Raw genomic sequence first — 17195 nt, 5'->3', positions numbered from 1 at the left:
TTAAGTTAATAACAATGTACCTACCTATATAGTTTAAGTTTAAAAAATTTGGCTCTCAAAAGAAATCTCAATCGTTGTACTGTTGATATTTGGCTCTGCTGCCTCATGAGTTTGCCAACCACTGCCCTAAGGAAAGGAACGAAGAAAAACTTTTTTTTTTCAGTTGGGCTATTTTCTCCAGTGATCAATCCTGAAAATTATAACATCTCTATTCACCAAAAAATGAAAATTACTTTTGCATACAGTGGGGAGACCACTGTGGAAGCCGTAGCATCTCACACAAAGAAGGAGGGGAGAAAAGGATGTGGTAGGACGTGCCCATGGCAGAAAAGCTCCTTCCTGTCCAGCCTCCCCACCCCGGAGGCCCTTGTCCTTACTCTCAGATTGGCTGAAAACTGTCACAGGACAGGCCGGGCAGCAAGCTACGGTCCAGACTGGTTTTCTCTCCCACGGTGTTCAGTTGTTAGGCCCACATAAGGTACAGTAATTGACTCTCCAAATCTATTTTAATTAACAGTAAGCACTCACAAGTCAACAGAAATATTCACACCGTGTGGATGGTCAAAGAAGGAAAACAACTCCTGGGTTTGGGAGACTCATTTGCTCACTGCTGCCATCTATTGGAGTTTCTGGGTCACTACGATTGGACCTACTTCCTATTTTTAAAAAAATGCCGCAAAGGAATGATTTAGAACTGCAACATCTAAGTTGATGTTCCCTTGCGATGGGGCCTGAGGACCTCTGCAGAGTCATCAGCAATGGTGGCCGAGACCTTAGGCTCTCTGAGCACCACCGGGCACAGGGAGGGAGCGGGCGGGGCAGGGCGGGGTGGGGGCGGCGTGCACCCACAGGTGTGTGTAGGCAAAGGCGGGGTGAGAGAGACCAGTGCAGAGGCGGTTCCTGCAGCCAGACGCCTTCCATGCCTGTCCTGGGCCCGGCTGACGGCACATCAAGTGAGGCCCTGCTCGGTGACAAGTTCTGTAGTCACAGGAGTCAGAGCAGGCGATGCGATGTGAGATGTTAAGGTCCAGCACAGCAGAGAGAGTCTCTGAGCCAGTTCCTGCGTGCACTGTCAGGACAAAGACGCCATCAGGGGAGCTGAGAAGTGAGAGGCAGCCACCCACAGCTGGGGGCGCAGCCCGGGGTCTGTGCATTGACTGGTCACGAGTGGGCCTGACGCTGTGTTTCGCCTGCAGCCGGAAGACTTGGATCCCTTCCAGGAGGCTCTGGAAGAAAGAAGGTACCCGGGAGAGGTGACCATCCCGAGCCCCAAGCCCAAGTACCCCCCGTGCAAGGAGAGCAAGAAGGACCTCATAACGTAAGCACGACGCGAGGCGTCTTGTTCTCCTCTGACCTTTCCCTTTCTTTGGCTTACTTTTAAAAACTGATCTGTATCTGCCTTGCTGTTTTGAGCATGTGCCATGCGCAGTATATAAATGTCTCAAGCTGCCAGGTCAGCCGAGCGACACGCCACGGTGGCCTCGCGTGTTTCCCGACACTCTGGGTCGCGGAGACGCCATCCTCATCCAACCTGCGCACCCCGCAGCTTCTTTCCGGGGCACCAGCCCCTCGCAGACATTGCAGCTAAACTGGAAACAATGAAACCCTTCTAAAGTTTTCTCTTTCTAAAAAAAAAAAAAAAAAAACAAACAAAAAAAAAACATACTTACTATTTTGGCTGTTTTTGTTTTTGTTTGGTGGCAGATGTCCAACACCAAGGTGTGATGGGAGTGGTCATGTGACTGGTAATTACGCCTCACATAGAAGGTGTGACTTCATTTTCCTCATGGTGGATTCTGTCTTTCCAATTTATTGTTTTCAGCTTACCTCAACAATGCCGTCCCAGTGCCAGCGTCAGCTCTGTGTCGCCCCAAAGTGCTCTATGTTGACCCGTAGGGGCATGCCGGTTGGCATGTCCTCTGATGCGGTTTGTTTGGAAATAAGCTACCTAAATTGGAAAATTCTTGACAGACATTTAAACCAAAGAGCAAAATATATTTTTTATCTTTTTTAAACGGTCCATACGCAGACCCGTTCTCTTAAATTCACGTGTGAACATGCAGTTCACTACAATCCGTTCAATATACAGCACTTGTACCATCGCTCTTCTGCATCGAACTTTGATTTCAACTTTATGTTGTGCTTGTTGGGGCATCAAGCTGGCTGGAGGGGCGACTCACTGACTCTCCCGGCCTGTCTTACAGTCTGTCGGGCTGCCCACTGGCGGACAAAAGCATCCGGAGTATGCTGGCTACCAGCTCGCAAGAACTCAAGTAAGATTTAACGAAAACTCTTCCCTCTTAAATACCTGTTCACTTAGTGGTAACACAAAGGATGTGTCACTTGCAAAGAAAAACTTCTTTATAAAGCCACCTGTAGACATGGTGCACGATTGGCTCCTCAGGACGTCAGTCACGTCTTGTCCCCCTCCTTTCTCTCTGGTGGTATCATCACATCCTTTCTGTCCTGAGTTTTCCTAAGGATAGTGTGTTCTCTCCAGTATGCATGCACATGGAAGGGGGGTTTATAGAGCTACTCAGACTTTTAAGAAAAGGTGGTAACAAAAAAAAAAAAAAAAAAAAGGTGGTAACTTGACAAGTCAAAAATTGATGTTTTGAAAGTTGATAGTTAATGTGGTTACTTAAGATACAGGTATTTCACCAGCACTGTGACCAAAAGCTACCAGGGTGACAGCCCTTTCCCTGGGTCTCTGGTGGTCACAGTGACTAACACAAAACACTCACTAATCATGTGGCCGGCACTCACACACACATGCACTCCTCTGCTTGTCGGATCTCTGTCTCCTCTGTGTCTGCAGTTTTTTCTATATTTTAAGCATAAACCTAGTCACCTTGCACTGTACCTCCAGGTCAAGGCCTCTCTCCTCAAATACACACAGATGCGCAGCCAGGCTTGGTCCCCAGGCAGGGTTTGGGAGACAGCAGTGTCAGCTACAGAGAGCACCCCAGAACCTCAGAGCTCTAGTGTGGGGCAGGCCTTTGGGTGAGTGTCAGGAAAACGGCGGAGACCCAAGGGTCCCAGGTGATTGTTCCAGACCCCATCCTGTTACATTGCTAGGCTTCTGTTTTGTTTGGAAATAGCTTCATGGCCAATGTGGCAGCCACACCGCAGAACCCATGTGACTCCTTCCCCGAGGGCCCTCGCCTCACCTTCCCGTCACGACAGACAGGCTCTCAGAGCGTGGAGTTTTTTCATTCCGTGTCATTTCTTACAGGATCCCTGTCCAGGGCCCTGGTGCCATAGATCACCTGCTCATGTTCAGTGACCTCCTGAACTAGCCCTCCCGTCACAAGACCATTGGAGTTTCTTCATGGCGCGTAATCACCTGGAGGGCACCTCTTTTAGCAGCTTTAGAGTCCATAGCGCCACCCTCCAGGGCCTACTGGACAGATAGCATTAGAGCCTCAGCATGGACAGAAATAGCAGGAGCTCAACCCAATTGGTCACACCGTCTTTTTCCATGGCTTGAAGTCATGCTTCCTTCCTGGTCACACGTGGCTGACTGCACCTGGACCTTGACCCGCACACCCGAAAATGGCCACTTCCCTTTGACTTTCTTAACGAGGATTCTCAGTCCAACAGGCCAGCTGTGAGCAGGAAAATGCCCTTTGCACACCTGGCACCTGGCGCCGCCTCTGACTGGCTAGTGTCTCAAGACCCCAGAGACCAGAGCCGTTCTCTGCTGGGTCTGCTTTGCCCTGGTTCGTGCCCCCTGGCTCTGGGCTTAGGTGTTTCTGTGAATTTGAAGTTCCAGGCAGACCTGTCCTCTCCTCCTGTCTCCTCCTCACCATCGGCATCTTCAGGGGAGGGCGGCCACTGCCCCCTGCCCTGCCACCTCTTCCCGGGCAGGGCCTGGCCTCACAGAGGGCGACACCTTTCCCCAACTTCGGCTGATCCAAAAGCCACGCTCACGTCTAAACTTGTCTTTGTAACAAGTAGGTCCTGTTTTGATCGACCCTTTCTTGGCTAAGCTCAACCAATTTTCTGGAATGGTTTGCATTCACTGTTGGATCTTCAAACTAGGGATTTTGATTAAATGTGTACAATAAAAAGCCTAATATTCAAGTGAGCGGTTTTTACTTGATGTCTTTTCAAACTGGGAAAACCATTGATGTTTTACTTGGACCTTTTAACTGACGACGCCCTCCCTCCAACACTCCTTCCCCCTGAGCCACAGGCGCGTGGACCCGTCCCATGAAGGTGCATGCAGCTTTCTCTAGAGTTAGCCGTGCGTGAGCTCTTGTCATTGCCTCTTCTTTCCATGTTGTTTGGAAGCTTCTCTCCATCCCACTGTGTCGGCCTCACTGACAGAGAGTGACAGGCACAGTCTATGTGAGGTGCTTCCTGAAGACGTAGTAGAACATGTGTCCGGGTTCCCTCAAAAGAATGTCTCCTTTATGCATCTGCTTGGAGACGGAATTTTCTGGAACGGTTCCTCTTGTCACTTCTAACGCTGACCTTAGTTGGCCATTAACAGTACATTCTTGATCCTGGACCAACAAGAGGTTTTGCCAGATACACTCTGGGTCTTGGGTCCTCAAACCTCTTAAGCATCCTGAGAAAGTTTGCTGGGTTCTGACCCAGAACAGCCCATTTGGGATACTCTTAAAAAGCTGGCAGTGGTTTCACGTCTAGTTACGCACAACATGTGAAGGGAATACGTGCTGGAACTGAACGTGTCCGTGAACATCAGTCAGACTCTGGAACTCCCGCTCTGTCCGGCTCCCGAGCTCTCTGATGCAGCAGACAGCTCATGCTCAGAGGTGGGGTGAGTCAGTGCTTCCAGGAGGCAGGCGAGGCTGCAGCCCCCCTCACCTCCACGCTCGGCGTGCTCCCTTGGCCTCCTCCCCTACCGTGAGCTCCCTTCTGTGGGCTTCACAGAGACTCCAGGCCAAAAAAGTAATAATGAAATTGTCCAATTGGGCGGAAATGCTGCTTAGCGTGAGCCCTGCTTCTGAAGGGAGATTTCTTCTCTTAACATTTCACCTGCTCGGATCACCTGAAAGGGAGGAGCAGCTTGCATGACATCACTGTCAGCCTCTTTTTTTTTTAAGAAACCACATCGTCCCCACCAGGAGTTTGTTCTCCTGCTTCCGGACGCCTGGGCAGGATGGGAGTGTCTCAGCCACCTTAGTAACCCATTTAAGGCAAATTGAAACTGATTTCAATTAGAGGCAATTAGCTCTAAACACAAGCCTCCAGATTGCTTCCCTTTTTACTTCGCTCGGCAAAGTAGAAATTGTTCAAAGTAGAAATCGAACGATTCGAAGACGAATCGTTCAGGTTTGTCTGGACAATTCACGTCTTAGCACACGGTGCCCCACGTCCTGTCACTGGTGCGGCTCCAGGCAGGGAGTTTAGATCACTGGCTCACCCTCACCTCCTATTGCTGGGACTTGGATTTTGTCATCGTGGGGTGGCATGGGGCAGTGGGGGCCTGCTTCGGGCTCTCGCCCTTTAGAAGGTTCTCTGCGTGTTCCGTACTTCCCGGGTATCTGTCTCTCTGGGGTGTTTTCAGCCAAGACGTAGAGGGATTTTAACCGCATATCCCAAAGCCATGTTTTAAAAACCTGGTTACATCTATTTTTAAAATGAACTTAAAGAATTAGAATTTTGAACTTAAGCCAAGATACTCCTTTTCTCTAAAGGCTGCTCATCCCCGGGGTTTGTAGGGCTTGCTCCAGCTCCCATGCAGTGCCTGGCAGAGGGGCCTCCCACGCGGACGCTGTTGTCGCAGGGCCAAGCGCGCCCGCCGCCGGCCCGGGGCGCAGAAACGACTTAGTCTCGGCAACTCTGCTCTGCGGCAGACAGCGGGAGGTCTGCACAGCTGTGCGCATCACTGCTGACAGCTCAGGTCTGGGTTCTTTCCTGGGCCGCACTCCCCTCTGTGCCGGCAGTTTCTGACCACAGTGCTGCTGACGCGCAGCCTCCGCATGGGCATGGGCATGGGCGCAGGATGCTTGCTCTTCCACCTTAGGGACCCTCGTGTCAGAAGAGCCTGTTGGTTCTGCCGCTGGCATGGCTTCTTGGGAATGGGTGGGTCGGCGGAAGGCCGTCTGCGGGCGTGTGTGTCCGTGCTGAGAAGGAGGGCAGCGTGGGCTCCCCAGGTGCGCCTCCTGGCCACACACGTGTCCTGTCAGGCCTCAGACTGCTGAAAGTCAGCCTGCGCTGGGGAGCCTTCCCTGGACCCACACGCACTGCGGGCCGTGGACTAGGCCCCACTTGCCAGGTGCCTCCGCGAGGCCAGGTGGGAAAGCTCAGACCCATTTCACAGACATGGGAACTGAGGCTCAGCCGAGACCCGCAGAGAACACATGGCTGCAGCGACCTGTCCACACATTGCGCTGCTGCTTCAACATGAAGGGACCCGGGGCGCTGCTCCCGGCAGGTGAAGGGTTGGTGTTTAACTGGGGTCCTGACCACACACACACCCCGTACACTCACATGCACCCCTCACACTCACACCCACACACACAGTATGGACAACACACACCACAGACAAACCAAACATACACACACTACAGACAACACACACATTCACACTCACACACATACACACACTCAGATACGCCCACATACACAACACACATTCATGCTCACATACACACACACACCACTTCTCTGTTTGGGAAGCTCTCAGCATCGCGTCCCCAGCATGATCCGTGTGGGGGTAAACAGGTCAGGCCCTGCGGTGCTGAGCTCACAGGCATCCCCGCAGTCTGACACGTGCACCTCTCCTCCATCTAGTCTGCGTCTGTGAGGGTCTGTAAGTGTGCACTGCTGCGTTGTTAAACACTCCCTACACACGACAGCTTTTTATCTGATAACAAGTTGAGCAAATGTAAAATAAGTTCAGTGTGGAAATTAAAGTTGACTCGAACCACACACACATGTGGACAGGGAATAAAGAAAGCCAAGCCCGGGTTCAGAGCCAGGTCCACCGGGCTCCTCCTGAGAGGGGTTCGCGAGGAAAGCCGACCTCGGTGTGGCCGCTCCAGCGCGACCCCCAGGCCTGCGACTGCGCCCCAAGCAGGCGGTGACGATGGGCCATGCCTAGCAGCAGGCGTCCCTGGGCTGCTCGCTGTTTAGCAAACAGTCCCAGTGGTCAGTTCACAAACACACTCAGGCAGTCCTCTCACAACATGTGAGGGAGGGAGGTGCAATCCAGGTGCATTTCCTTTCCATTGTGATGACCGCCTCCCCCCCCCCCCCCCCGCCCCCGCCCAGTCTTCCAGGTTGTACTGCAGGTTATGGTAATATTCAGAGTAAAGAATCAGACTTAGGTATCAAAGGAAGGCCAGGGCATAGGATATACATTTAACAATTAAGACAGTTCTTATGAACAGATTGTGCAAAATAAAATACAGAGCATGGCCTCTGTGGTCAAAGGGGACCCTGCTTCACTCCTCTGTGCCTTCGCTTGGCTTCTCCTCTGTGAAACGGCATCGTCCCAGGACAGGCATGCAGCAGATGGTCGGCAAGGGCCAACAGGCAGCACAGAAGTTGCAGCTGGGTCTGGGACAGCGTTCTAGTTGGAAGGAGGAACATGCATCAGTTGAGTGAACTTTCACTCAACAACTTTGGATCCAATACCTTTCATGATGTCCCTTAAACAAGGACTCCAATTCTCTCCCAAGTCTTTGTGCCTCTAGATTTGGAGAACTTTGCATCAAGTCCTTTAATAAGAAAGAAAATAGCAGATGAGACCCATGGCTGCCTGTGCCCGGGCCCCTGTCCTAGGACGCAGCGGGGGGTTGGGGGTTCACCAGCTCCTTCCAGGAGTGTGCCTTAGTGCCTGCACATGAAGCCCATTGTCACAGCCCTGTGTACGTGAGCATCGCTCAGTTGACACGTAGAGCTACCGTCATTCCTTGCACCCTGGCACTCACACCAGTGGCCACACCCATGGCTCTCCAGTGCGAGAGGGGACGCGGGGTGCTCCCTACATTTGCTCACTTCTCAGTGGAAGCACCACCATGAGGAGATGCTCTCGGGAACCGTAGACCGAGCTTTTGTTCATTGGTTTGTTTCTGAAACATACGGTCAGCACCCAGAGATAAGATAGTTTCTGCCCTTAAGGAACTCGTGGCCAGTGTTTTCAGGCAAACCAAAAGGAAGGAATCAGTTATCTGCAGAGCGTCCCGGGATTGACAGGGGCAAAGAGGTGACATGTGTCAGGGGTCAAGTTCAGGGGAAGTGTCCGGTCCTCAGGTGCAGATTCGTGTGGCAGGATGGCTGGAGCTGGCCTGGCCATGGACAGGGTGGGGAGAGGACATGGAGGGGCAGCCGTGTGCTGGGCTCAGGGAGCGGCTCCCTGAGCATGGGTGGGTGCAGGCAAGGGTCCGCATGAGAGCCACGGGGCCTGGGGCGACATGTCCTGAAGCCCAGCTGTGGTCTGGAAGGACCAGACTGGGGCACTGGACCATGGCAGAGTCAGGAGGCTAGTGGAAGGGTCGTTGTAGGGATGGGGGGTGGAAGGAAGGTGGGGAGAGGGAAGGAGCAGGGCTGGACAGGGAGTGAGGTCAGATAGGAGTGGACACCGAGGCTCCTCCCAGACACCAGGGTGGACGTGTGGCCACTGCAGACAGGACAGCAGAGCTGGTCGCCCTGAGCCCAGTATGAGGGGACATGGACTAGCCCCACCTGGTGTGAGCTCGTCCAGGCTCACAGGGAGCTGCTGCTTGTCATCTTCATCCTGCTCCTGGGGAATGACATTATTAAGTTGTTTGTTCATATTTCACTGTCCATTGTCACTGCAACTAAATGACATGTGATGACATAGCCAGCTCTGTGACAAAGTAACAGGAGTCTCATTTAAAAGCTTCTGGACCTTTTAAATTAACTACTGTGATCAAGGCATTCTGTCTTGGCAAACCCCCTCCAGGACATACTGTTCCTTAAAGAGACACCTCACCTTCTCCCAGTCTGTTCTGATGGCTGGACGGTCCGTGCAGCCCGCAGAGAATGGCAGGCAGGGACTGGCTGGAGCTTAGACATGGAGCCTGGGTCATTTCTCAGGGTGGGGGTAATGTCTAATGTAATCAAAGCTGCCTGGAGACTTTTATGTTTCTTACTGGGACAAATTTGGGTAACATTCTAGATCTAGAATAAGGCCATGAGGAAGACATTTCTTAGTGTTCCATTTTCCTCTTTTAAAGGATGAAACATTTATAGACATCAGAAGGTGCTGAATGACACTGCCTATTACTAAACAAAAATTATCTAATCAAAGGTAAAATTACACTTCTCTACAAACTTTTTTTTTTTTCTTAAATGAGAAGCAGGGACGCAGAGAGACAAACTCCTGCGTGTGCCCCAACCAGGATCCACCTGGCAAGCCCACTAGGAGGCAATGCTTTTCCCATCTGCCCATCTGGGGCTGTTGCTCTGTTGCTCAGCAACTGAGCTATTTTAATGCCTGAAATGAGGCCATGGAGCCATCCTCAGTGCCCGGGGCCAACTCACTCTAATGGAGCCGTGATTGTGGGAGAGAAAGGGGGGAGGGGGTGGGAGAAGCAGGTAGTCACCTCTCCTGTGTGCCCTGACTGGGAATCGAACCTGGGACATCCACACACCAGGCCAATGCTTTACCACTGAGCCAACAGGCCAGGGCTACAAACTATTTTAAAATTATCCTTTGAATACATTTATTTTTATGAATTAGTCACTTCATGGAACATGTAGCCTATTGGATGCACGTGAACAAACATGAAAGATTATTTGCCTTACAATTTTGAGTACTGTTTTATAGTTACTTTACATATGTGCACATATGTTTAACTATCATGTACATGATTAGTGTGCTAACATGTGTACCTGTGTTTTTTTGTCTGTGCTGTCAAGCCAGGACTCAAAGGCAGATGCATTTCGTTTCGTAAAATGAGTTAGATTGTCTTTGAGTCGTCCTCACGTGTTACCTCTAGTTAAACCAGGCCTTCCTTAATCAGTGGGCATCTGGTCTTGTTCTCTCCTTCTTGGCTCCGTGTGGGCAACCACCCACTCCACACCGCGGGGCAGAGGAGAGGCAGCACCTGGGTGGGAGCATCTGGACAGCAGCATGAGTTACATTGCACCTCGTAAGTTTGAGGTTTCATTCCCGTGAACACTTCACTAATTTACAGCTCCCTGGAGCAAAGTGAGTGAGATTGGAAATAAAGTAGATGTTCCCTCTGGGAAATTATTGACAAAGATCCTGGAGAGCATTTTTTCCTGGTGATTTCAGGAGTCAGAACCGTTCTCTTGGGGTTCCTTCTTTGATTGGAAAACTCTGACAGGATGAAAAGGCTATTTGGGGGGGACAGGGAGTGGAAGGGCTTGTGGTGGTGGAGGGGGGTGATGCGCCTGTCGTGTCTTCCAGCTGTCCACACGTGTTTATCCCCAGACCTGGCCGGGGCTCTCTGGGGTGACCATGCAGGGAAGTTGCATCTCATCTGTTTGGTCCTTTTGTTGCACGTTTACGGACAGATCTTTTTCTGGCTGTAGTGAATGCTGTTAGTTGTCCACATTTTGAAGTCTCCAGGCTGCACAGGTGCCTAGTGTGTTCTCTGTTCGTGATTGAGAGATGGAGACATCCTATATACCTTCACCGAGAATTCGAGACTATTATAAGGAGACAGGTCCCACACTCACTAGCATGCTTAAGAAAACACGTTCATTGCAAAGACTGTATAGTGATTGAAATGAAGTATAACTGGGCTTTGTGACATTCTGCATACAAGCTTCCATGGCATGGCCCCACAGAGCTCCCTGCTGGTGGGCATGCTGTCACCTGCACCATGCAGTACAGAGCCACAAGCCACACGTGGCAGCCAAGCCCCTGAGAGAGGCCCCTGTGGCCAAGGGACTAAATTCTCAATCGAATTCTCAGTAATTCAAAAAGAAACAGCCACACACATCAAGTGGGCCTCCATGCCAGACAGTCCTGCATAGAGCTGTAGACCTCATTCATATGGTTCTTCACGTGTTTTCCTACATTCCAGGAGCCATTCGGCATATTACTGCTACAACTGGAAAGTTTATGGTTATAATTTCAGCATCCGGGTCCTCATTGTTTTTGTTGTATTATTTGAGCCATGGATAAATAGGTTAATCCCTTTACACCTACATGCATCCTTCTTTTTTATTGAGTGTCATTTGCATACAGAGTAAAACTAAACTTGACAACCGTGTGACCATGTAGCTGCTTTCAGAACAGGGTCCCTACGTGGTATGTGGAGCGTCGCTGTGGGGGCCAGTAGAGCAGCACACATTGTTAGTGGAACAGCTCAGGTCCTTTTTTAAAGAACCAACCCTATGACTTTCAGACTCGGACAGAAATTCAATTTGTTTAACCAGTGGTCCCCAAAGTGAGGTCCTAAGGCCGCCGTCATTAGTGACTAAATAAACCTGGCTGATACGAAGCACGCACAATGACACTCGGGGCTTTAAGCTGTTGGAGCCTGCTCTCCATTAGCACCTTAACTATTTCTCCGCCAAGCTCCCTTCTGCCGTCACCTGTCCTACCTTAGAGGGGAGCTCACAGCACCACTGAGTGCCCACAACTCCCTTGGCCCAGTTACTGCTGCACTTCTCACAACCTGTTCTTCACAAACAGGTGCCTTGTTCTGTCTAACCTTCCATCTCAGGGCCACAGACAAGCCTGCTCTTACCTTTCATGCTCAGGGACCTGTGATCAGAAGCCCCAATGTGCCCCATCCCTGCCTGAGTCCCCAGCATGTATGTGTGAGTGGTAGTTTCTCTTCTCCTGGGCTCCTGTTCTTCATTTTACTTTTCTGTGGCCAGGGACAAATCGGAGTTCATTACACACTTTCAGTCTGTGAAGGTAAAAATGTATGTCGTGTGCATAGTCACCCATGATAGCACATGTATCCTCTTGTCTAAGATGGGAAAATGTCCTCCTAAGACAAGTAAAGTTTAGCCTGACTAGGCAGTGGCATAGTGGATAGAGCATCAGCCTGAGAACCCAGGTTCATAACCCCAAGGTCACCAGCTTGAACACAGAATCACCGGCTTGAGCATGGAATCATAGACATGACCCCATGGTTGCTGGCTTGAGCCCAAAGTTTGCTGGCTTGAGCCCAAGGTCACTGGCTTGAGCAAGGGGTCACTGGCTCAGCTGGAGCCCCCCAGTCAAGGCACGTATGAGAAAGCAACCAATGACTATAGTGCCACAACAAAGAATTGATGCATCTCATCTCTCTCCCTTCCTATCTGTCCTCTCTCTCTCTCTCTCTCTCTCCCTCTCTCTCGCTTGCTGTTTCTCTCTCTCTCTCTCTCTCTCTCGCTTGCTGTTTCTCTCTCTCTCTCTCTCTCTCTTACACATGCATGCGCACAAAAAAATAAAGGACAAAAATGTTTTTAGGTGACATTTTATTTATTTATTTATTTATTTAGTGAGAGGCAGGACGGCAGAGGCAGATTTCTGCATATGCCCTGACTGGGATCCACTTGGCAAGCCCCCTACCAGGTGATGCTCTGCCCATCTGGACTGCTGCTCCATTGCTCAGCAACCAAGCTATTTTAGCACCTGAGGTGGAGGTCATGGAGCCATCCTTAGCACCTGGGACCAACTTTGCTCGAACCAATTGAGCCATGGCTATGGGATGGAAAGAGAGAGAGAGAAGAGGGAGAGGGAGGGACGGAGAAGCAGATGGTCACTTCTCCTGTGTGCCCTGACTGGGACTCGAACCCAGGATTTTTACACACTGCACCAATACTCTACCTAGAGGACTTTTAGAAATAAAACTAATATAAGCTGAAAAATTGAGAAAGTAGGAAAAAGAAAAATTATTTGTAACCTCATCTCTCTGAAGATGTGTTAGTATTTTTATGAATCACAATTCATCTGTGATCTTGAAGCCTGCTACTTTATGTAACGGGTAGGCTATATAATCTTGCTTTTACTAGCTGCATGGTGTTTCGGGGGATGAGCAACAGCAGAATCCTAGCACCAGGCCTCAAGGCACGAAGCCCTCACACCGCCTGGGGCCTCCCTGTGAACTGGGTGGTGGTGACCAGTGTGCCCGTGAGCCCATGTGCCAGTGCTCTGCCCAGTTGGAAGTAGCCCACACGCACGTGGTTTATTTTGTGGGCTAACGGTCAAGGATGCTTAGGTAAGCCCCACAGCTGCAGTGGCCAGGTCTCTCGTGGTCACTGTGGTTTGCACACAGACCTCAGCTGTCAGGGCCCCAGCTCTCGGCTCAGGCACACAGTGGACAGACCAAGTCTCTGTCCTCTGCTGCCTCCTCATAGCTGAGGAGCAGCAGTGTCACAGTCCCTGCACCCTAACAGAGACACCAGAAGGCCCAGGGGCCAAGGGGAAGGTTCTAGAACATGAGCACAGCATGCAGCCCAAACCCATAGGGGCTGTGGGACCTAGCAGGATGTGAGTTCTGTCCCGGAGAAGAGCTGTCAGCACAGGGCAACACCCTCTGGCATGCGTACCTCCACAACACGCGTGGGACCTGGGCAGCGAGGGAGCAGGAAGCAGGTCTGGGCAACAGCCCAAGTCAAGAGCAACAAGATTCTGGGTGTTTGAAGGAGAACCAATAGGAGTGGCCAAAGGAATGTGACAGGGACGGCCGTGAGACACAGGAGAGCACCCAGAGGTGACCCTCCTTCCTACACCGGGGAGGCTGCGGGAGGCGGGCTTTCAGAGAGACAGGCGTGCCACGTACATCGTGTGCTCCAGGTGTCCGCAGGCTCCCGTGGGCTGTGCAGGGCTGCACATGCACACTGGAGCTCGGGAGGGCATGTGAGCGCATGTGGCATGCAGGGAGCGTGGGCATCAGTGTGTGGACGGCACTGGGAGCTGCGAGGCTACACGAGTGTGGGGACAAGGAAGCCCGTGAGGAAAAGGGGCAGAGGGAGAGAGAAGCATCGACTTGTTGTTCCTCCTAGTTGTTCACTTAGCTGTGGCTCACTGATACCTCCTCCTATGTGCCCTGATGGAGGGTTGAATCCACGACATCGGCACACCTGGTCGATGCTTTATCCACTAGGCCACCTGGCCCCTTCTTATTCCACCACAACCTGGGCCGCACCTCACCTCTGGGTCCCTCCCTTCCAACACCCAGTCAGGGGCTGAAGTTGTCTGAATGCCCTGGAGGTGAAAGTTATTACAACACTTTGGAATCCTGTCACAAATATTGGCCCCCGAGGTCACACTGACCCCAGCAGACAGCGTGCCTCCATCAGACCTCACACACGCTGATCTGGAAGGGCAGCACGAAAGGGTTTCTGTGTTCTAACACTGCAGCCAGCCCGCCCGCCTCATCGCGAGGGAGTGTTCACACCTGACTCGAGAGCGGTCTGGGTTCTAGGAATGTGTCTGACGCAAGGAAACACTGCACACAGCCAGTGACAGCGCTGGAGGCGCCGGCTCAGCGACAGGCTGGTGCAGCTTTTCAGCAGACAGCCCAGCGGGAGGTTTGGTGCTTGTCCTGGGAGCACCTGCCCACCCCTGTGGGGCACAGAGACCAGGGCGGGAGGAGCGCAGTGATTTCACTCTAACATGAAGGAGAAGCCACACTCACCAGTGTGCAGGCCGCTGTGCCCTAAAGCTTGAAGATGGCATGAGATCCTAAATGCAGACTTAATGCTTACGCTGACCCTTTAAACCTGTGCTCGCTTCCCAGCAGAAAACTACATGATGTCCTCCCAGCCCCCACCACGCGGGCATGTTCCCTGGCGCTGACCTTTCTTGACCCTTCTCTTGCCCAAGTCCAGCCTCCTCCTGAAACCCAGCTGCAGACACATCGGCACTCGCTGGCCGCCCAGCCCCTCCCCTGGACGTACATCGCACGCCCACAGTCCCCTGGTGCAGTGACTGTGTTTCTGCCACACTGTGAGCATTTGGTTACCTGTGCCCAGCACTAGAATGCAGGCCCCTGAGGGGTGACTCGGCCTTCAGCATCTAGCCCCACCCACAGTGGGGGCCCTCGTAAGAAGCTGGGCACAGCCGGGGAGTAAAAGAGCGAGTGACTAGAGCAAGTTGTTGGCACAACGTGACCTGTAAGGACCCATGAGCTCAGAAGGGGGCCGGTGCGGGGAGGGGGGGGGGCGGCACTCAGCAGACTGCCAGCCAGGAGACGCTGGGCAAGCAAGGCCACTGTCCAAGCCCCAGCCTCTCCCCTGTGAAGTGAGGGCTGCCAAGATTCTCAGGAAGGGGTGAGTCAGTTTGAAAACGCAGAACAAACAGTGATGATGGGTGAGCTGCGTGACAGCCCTTGCACGGCACAGAGGGGACTGGCTGGGTGGCTGCATGTCCTGTACACCAGTGGTCCCCAACCTTTTTGGGGCCACGGACTGGTTTAATATCAGAAAATATTTTCACAGACTGGCGCCTTTAGGGTGGGACGGATAAATGTATCACATGACCGAGACAAGCGTCAAGAGTGAGTCTTAGACGGATGTAACAGAGGGAATCTGGTCATTTTTTAAAAATAAAACATCGTTCAGACTTAAATATAAATAAAACGGAAAAAATGTAGGTTACTTATTCTTTCTCTGTGGACCGGTACCAAATGGCCCACAGACCGGTACCGGCCCGCAGCCCGGGGGTTGGGGACCACTGCTGTGTACCACACGTGGGGTTTGTGCACAGCACCAGCCAAGGGACAGGCAGGTCTCACGCAGACGATGTGGCTCCCGCTGGGCATGCAACTGGCCCACACTGCGTCCCCTGAACCAGGGTTACTGAGCGGATAGCAGTGGAGAGCCCAGCAGCCCGGGAGCCCTGAGTCTGGCTCCGGTCCCAGCTGTCTTCAAGGCACTGCATGGTGACAGGAGCCAGGCCTGGCCGTGGCGGCCACGAGCCAGCAGCGTTGGCCATGTTAGCCCTTCTGGACACAAGTGTCCCACTCAAGCAGCAGTGCTGATCTGCACCAGCTCGTCCACACGAGTAGGGAGTTGCCTGCCGGCTGCACGGCTCAGGTCCTGCGTCATGTGAGAAGGACAGACTGAGCTCCACACCGCTGCCTTCTCACTTTTAAAGCTCACCCTGGGGGGAAAAGGAAGCGAACCTGTGTTCACAACCTAGACTGCCTGGGGAAGGAGATGAGGTGCATACCCCTGTCCCACACGCAGGGCCCTTGGGACGTCCAGGGCACATCCCACCCCACCCCTGCTGTCCTCACTGTGCAGGTCTGCTGGCGAACAGATGGCAACACCGCTCCACCGTCCCTCGCCACCTTGGGCACCTGTGATAGGAGGGAGATGTGGGCTGGCCGAGCTTTCCAGGCCACCCACGTCAAGGTGGGCGTGGCTCAGCCCGCAACCCCTAGCACAACTCCCCTCCCATGTCTTCTTAGGGAAGTCTATCCAGGTCCACTGGTGGGCTATCTTCGTGTGTTTGTTTTACATTAAAAGTGCCAGTTTTAGCGCTTAGTTCTCTGATTTAGCTCAGCTCTGCTGTGTGGAGTCAGGGCACCCTGGAGACCTCTGGAAGGCGCGTGTGTGCTCTGCTCCGTGTTAACGCCTGGTTCTCACCAGGCACAGAACATCCCCTCCATGAATCTGAGTGAACCGTGACATGCAGCCTGGCCGGGCAGAGGGGCTGTGTTGAGTTGGCCTGCTATTCACTGTCAGAGCAGCCCCGCGGCGCCTGGCTCGCGCTCTCGCAGTGTCCATAGAGACATCTGCAGCTTCTCGCCACGGCATTTCTGCTTTTCCTCCTGTTCACGTCATGACAAGAATGTTCGCCATCAGAAATGCCAGTCTCCAGCTTTTAATTCTTCTGGGACCTCAAACAGAGTCAGGTTTCAGGCTACATAGGAGGAATTCAAATTTTGGCTTCTTGTTTTGCTGTCAGTATTTGGGATGTGTGTATTACTTGTTTGCTTTGGAAAATTATTTTTTAAAACCTAGTTAGACTATTTCCATTGCATGAATTAGGTCTCCTCAAGGACCTAAAAGTGTTTTAAAATTTTTGGGTCATTAAAATGTGAGTGAGAGATGTGAGCATTAGAGCAGCCTCACCCGGCAGGGATGGAGCAGGGCAGTGCTGCGGTCCCCGTCCCCTATCAGAGCCAAGTGCTCTGAACAGTTGGACACCCCGCCTGGCCACCCGCAGTGGGCGATGTGCTGCCAGGGTTTAACCTCTCCAGTGCCAGTCCACAAAGGGGGGTCGCACTGCTACCCACTTGACAGTTTGCTGTAAAGATTAAATGAGTTCG

At 52.2% G+C, this 17195-nt stretch overlaps 1 protein-coding gene across 8 annotated transcripts in view; it reads left to right on the top strand.

Annotated features, from left to right (window-relative positions):
- The window catches only part of MYT1L (myelin transcription factor 1 like), a 364482-nt gene that overhangs the window by 311165 nt on the left and 36122 nt on the right, over nt 1–17195 (top strand). For all 8 annotated transcript variants that reach the window (XM_066385811.1, XM_066385810.1, XM_066385808.1 and 5 more), the window contains 2 exons: nt 1197–1318; nt 2205–2273. In XM_066385811.1, coding sequence (XP_066241908.1) covers nt 1197–1318; nt 2205–2273 — 191 coding nt within the window. The remainder of the gene's footprint in view (nt 1–1196; nt 1319–2204; nt 2274–17195) is intronic.

The sequence above is a fragment of the Saccopteryx leptura genome, chromosome 5 (genome assembly GCF_036850995.1).
Source record: "Saccopteryx leptura isolate mSacLep1 chromosome 5, mSacLep1_pri_phased_curated, whole genome shotgun sequence".
Lineage (NCBI taxonomy): Eukaryota > Metazoa > Chordata > Mammalia > Chiroptera > Emballonuridae > Saccopteryx > Saccopteryx leptura.
The sequence above is the reverse complement of the archived record's forward strand: the minus strand, read 5'-3'. Positions and strand labels throughout refer to the sequence as shown.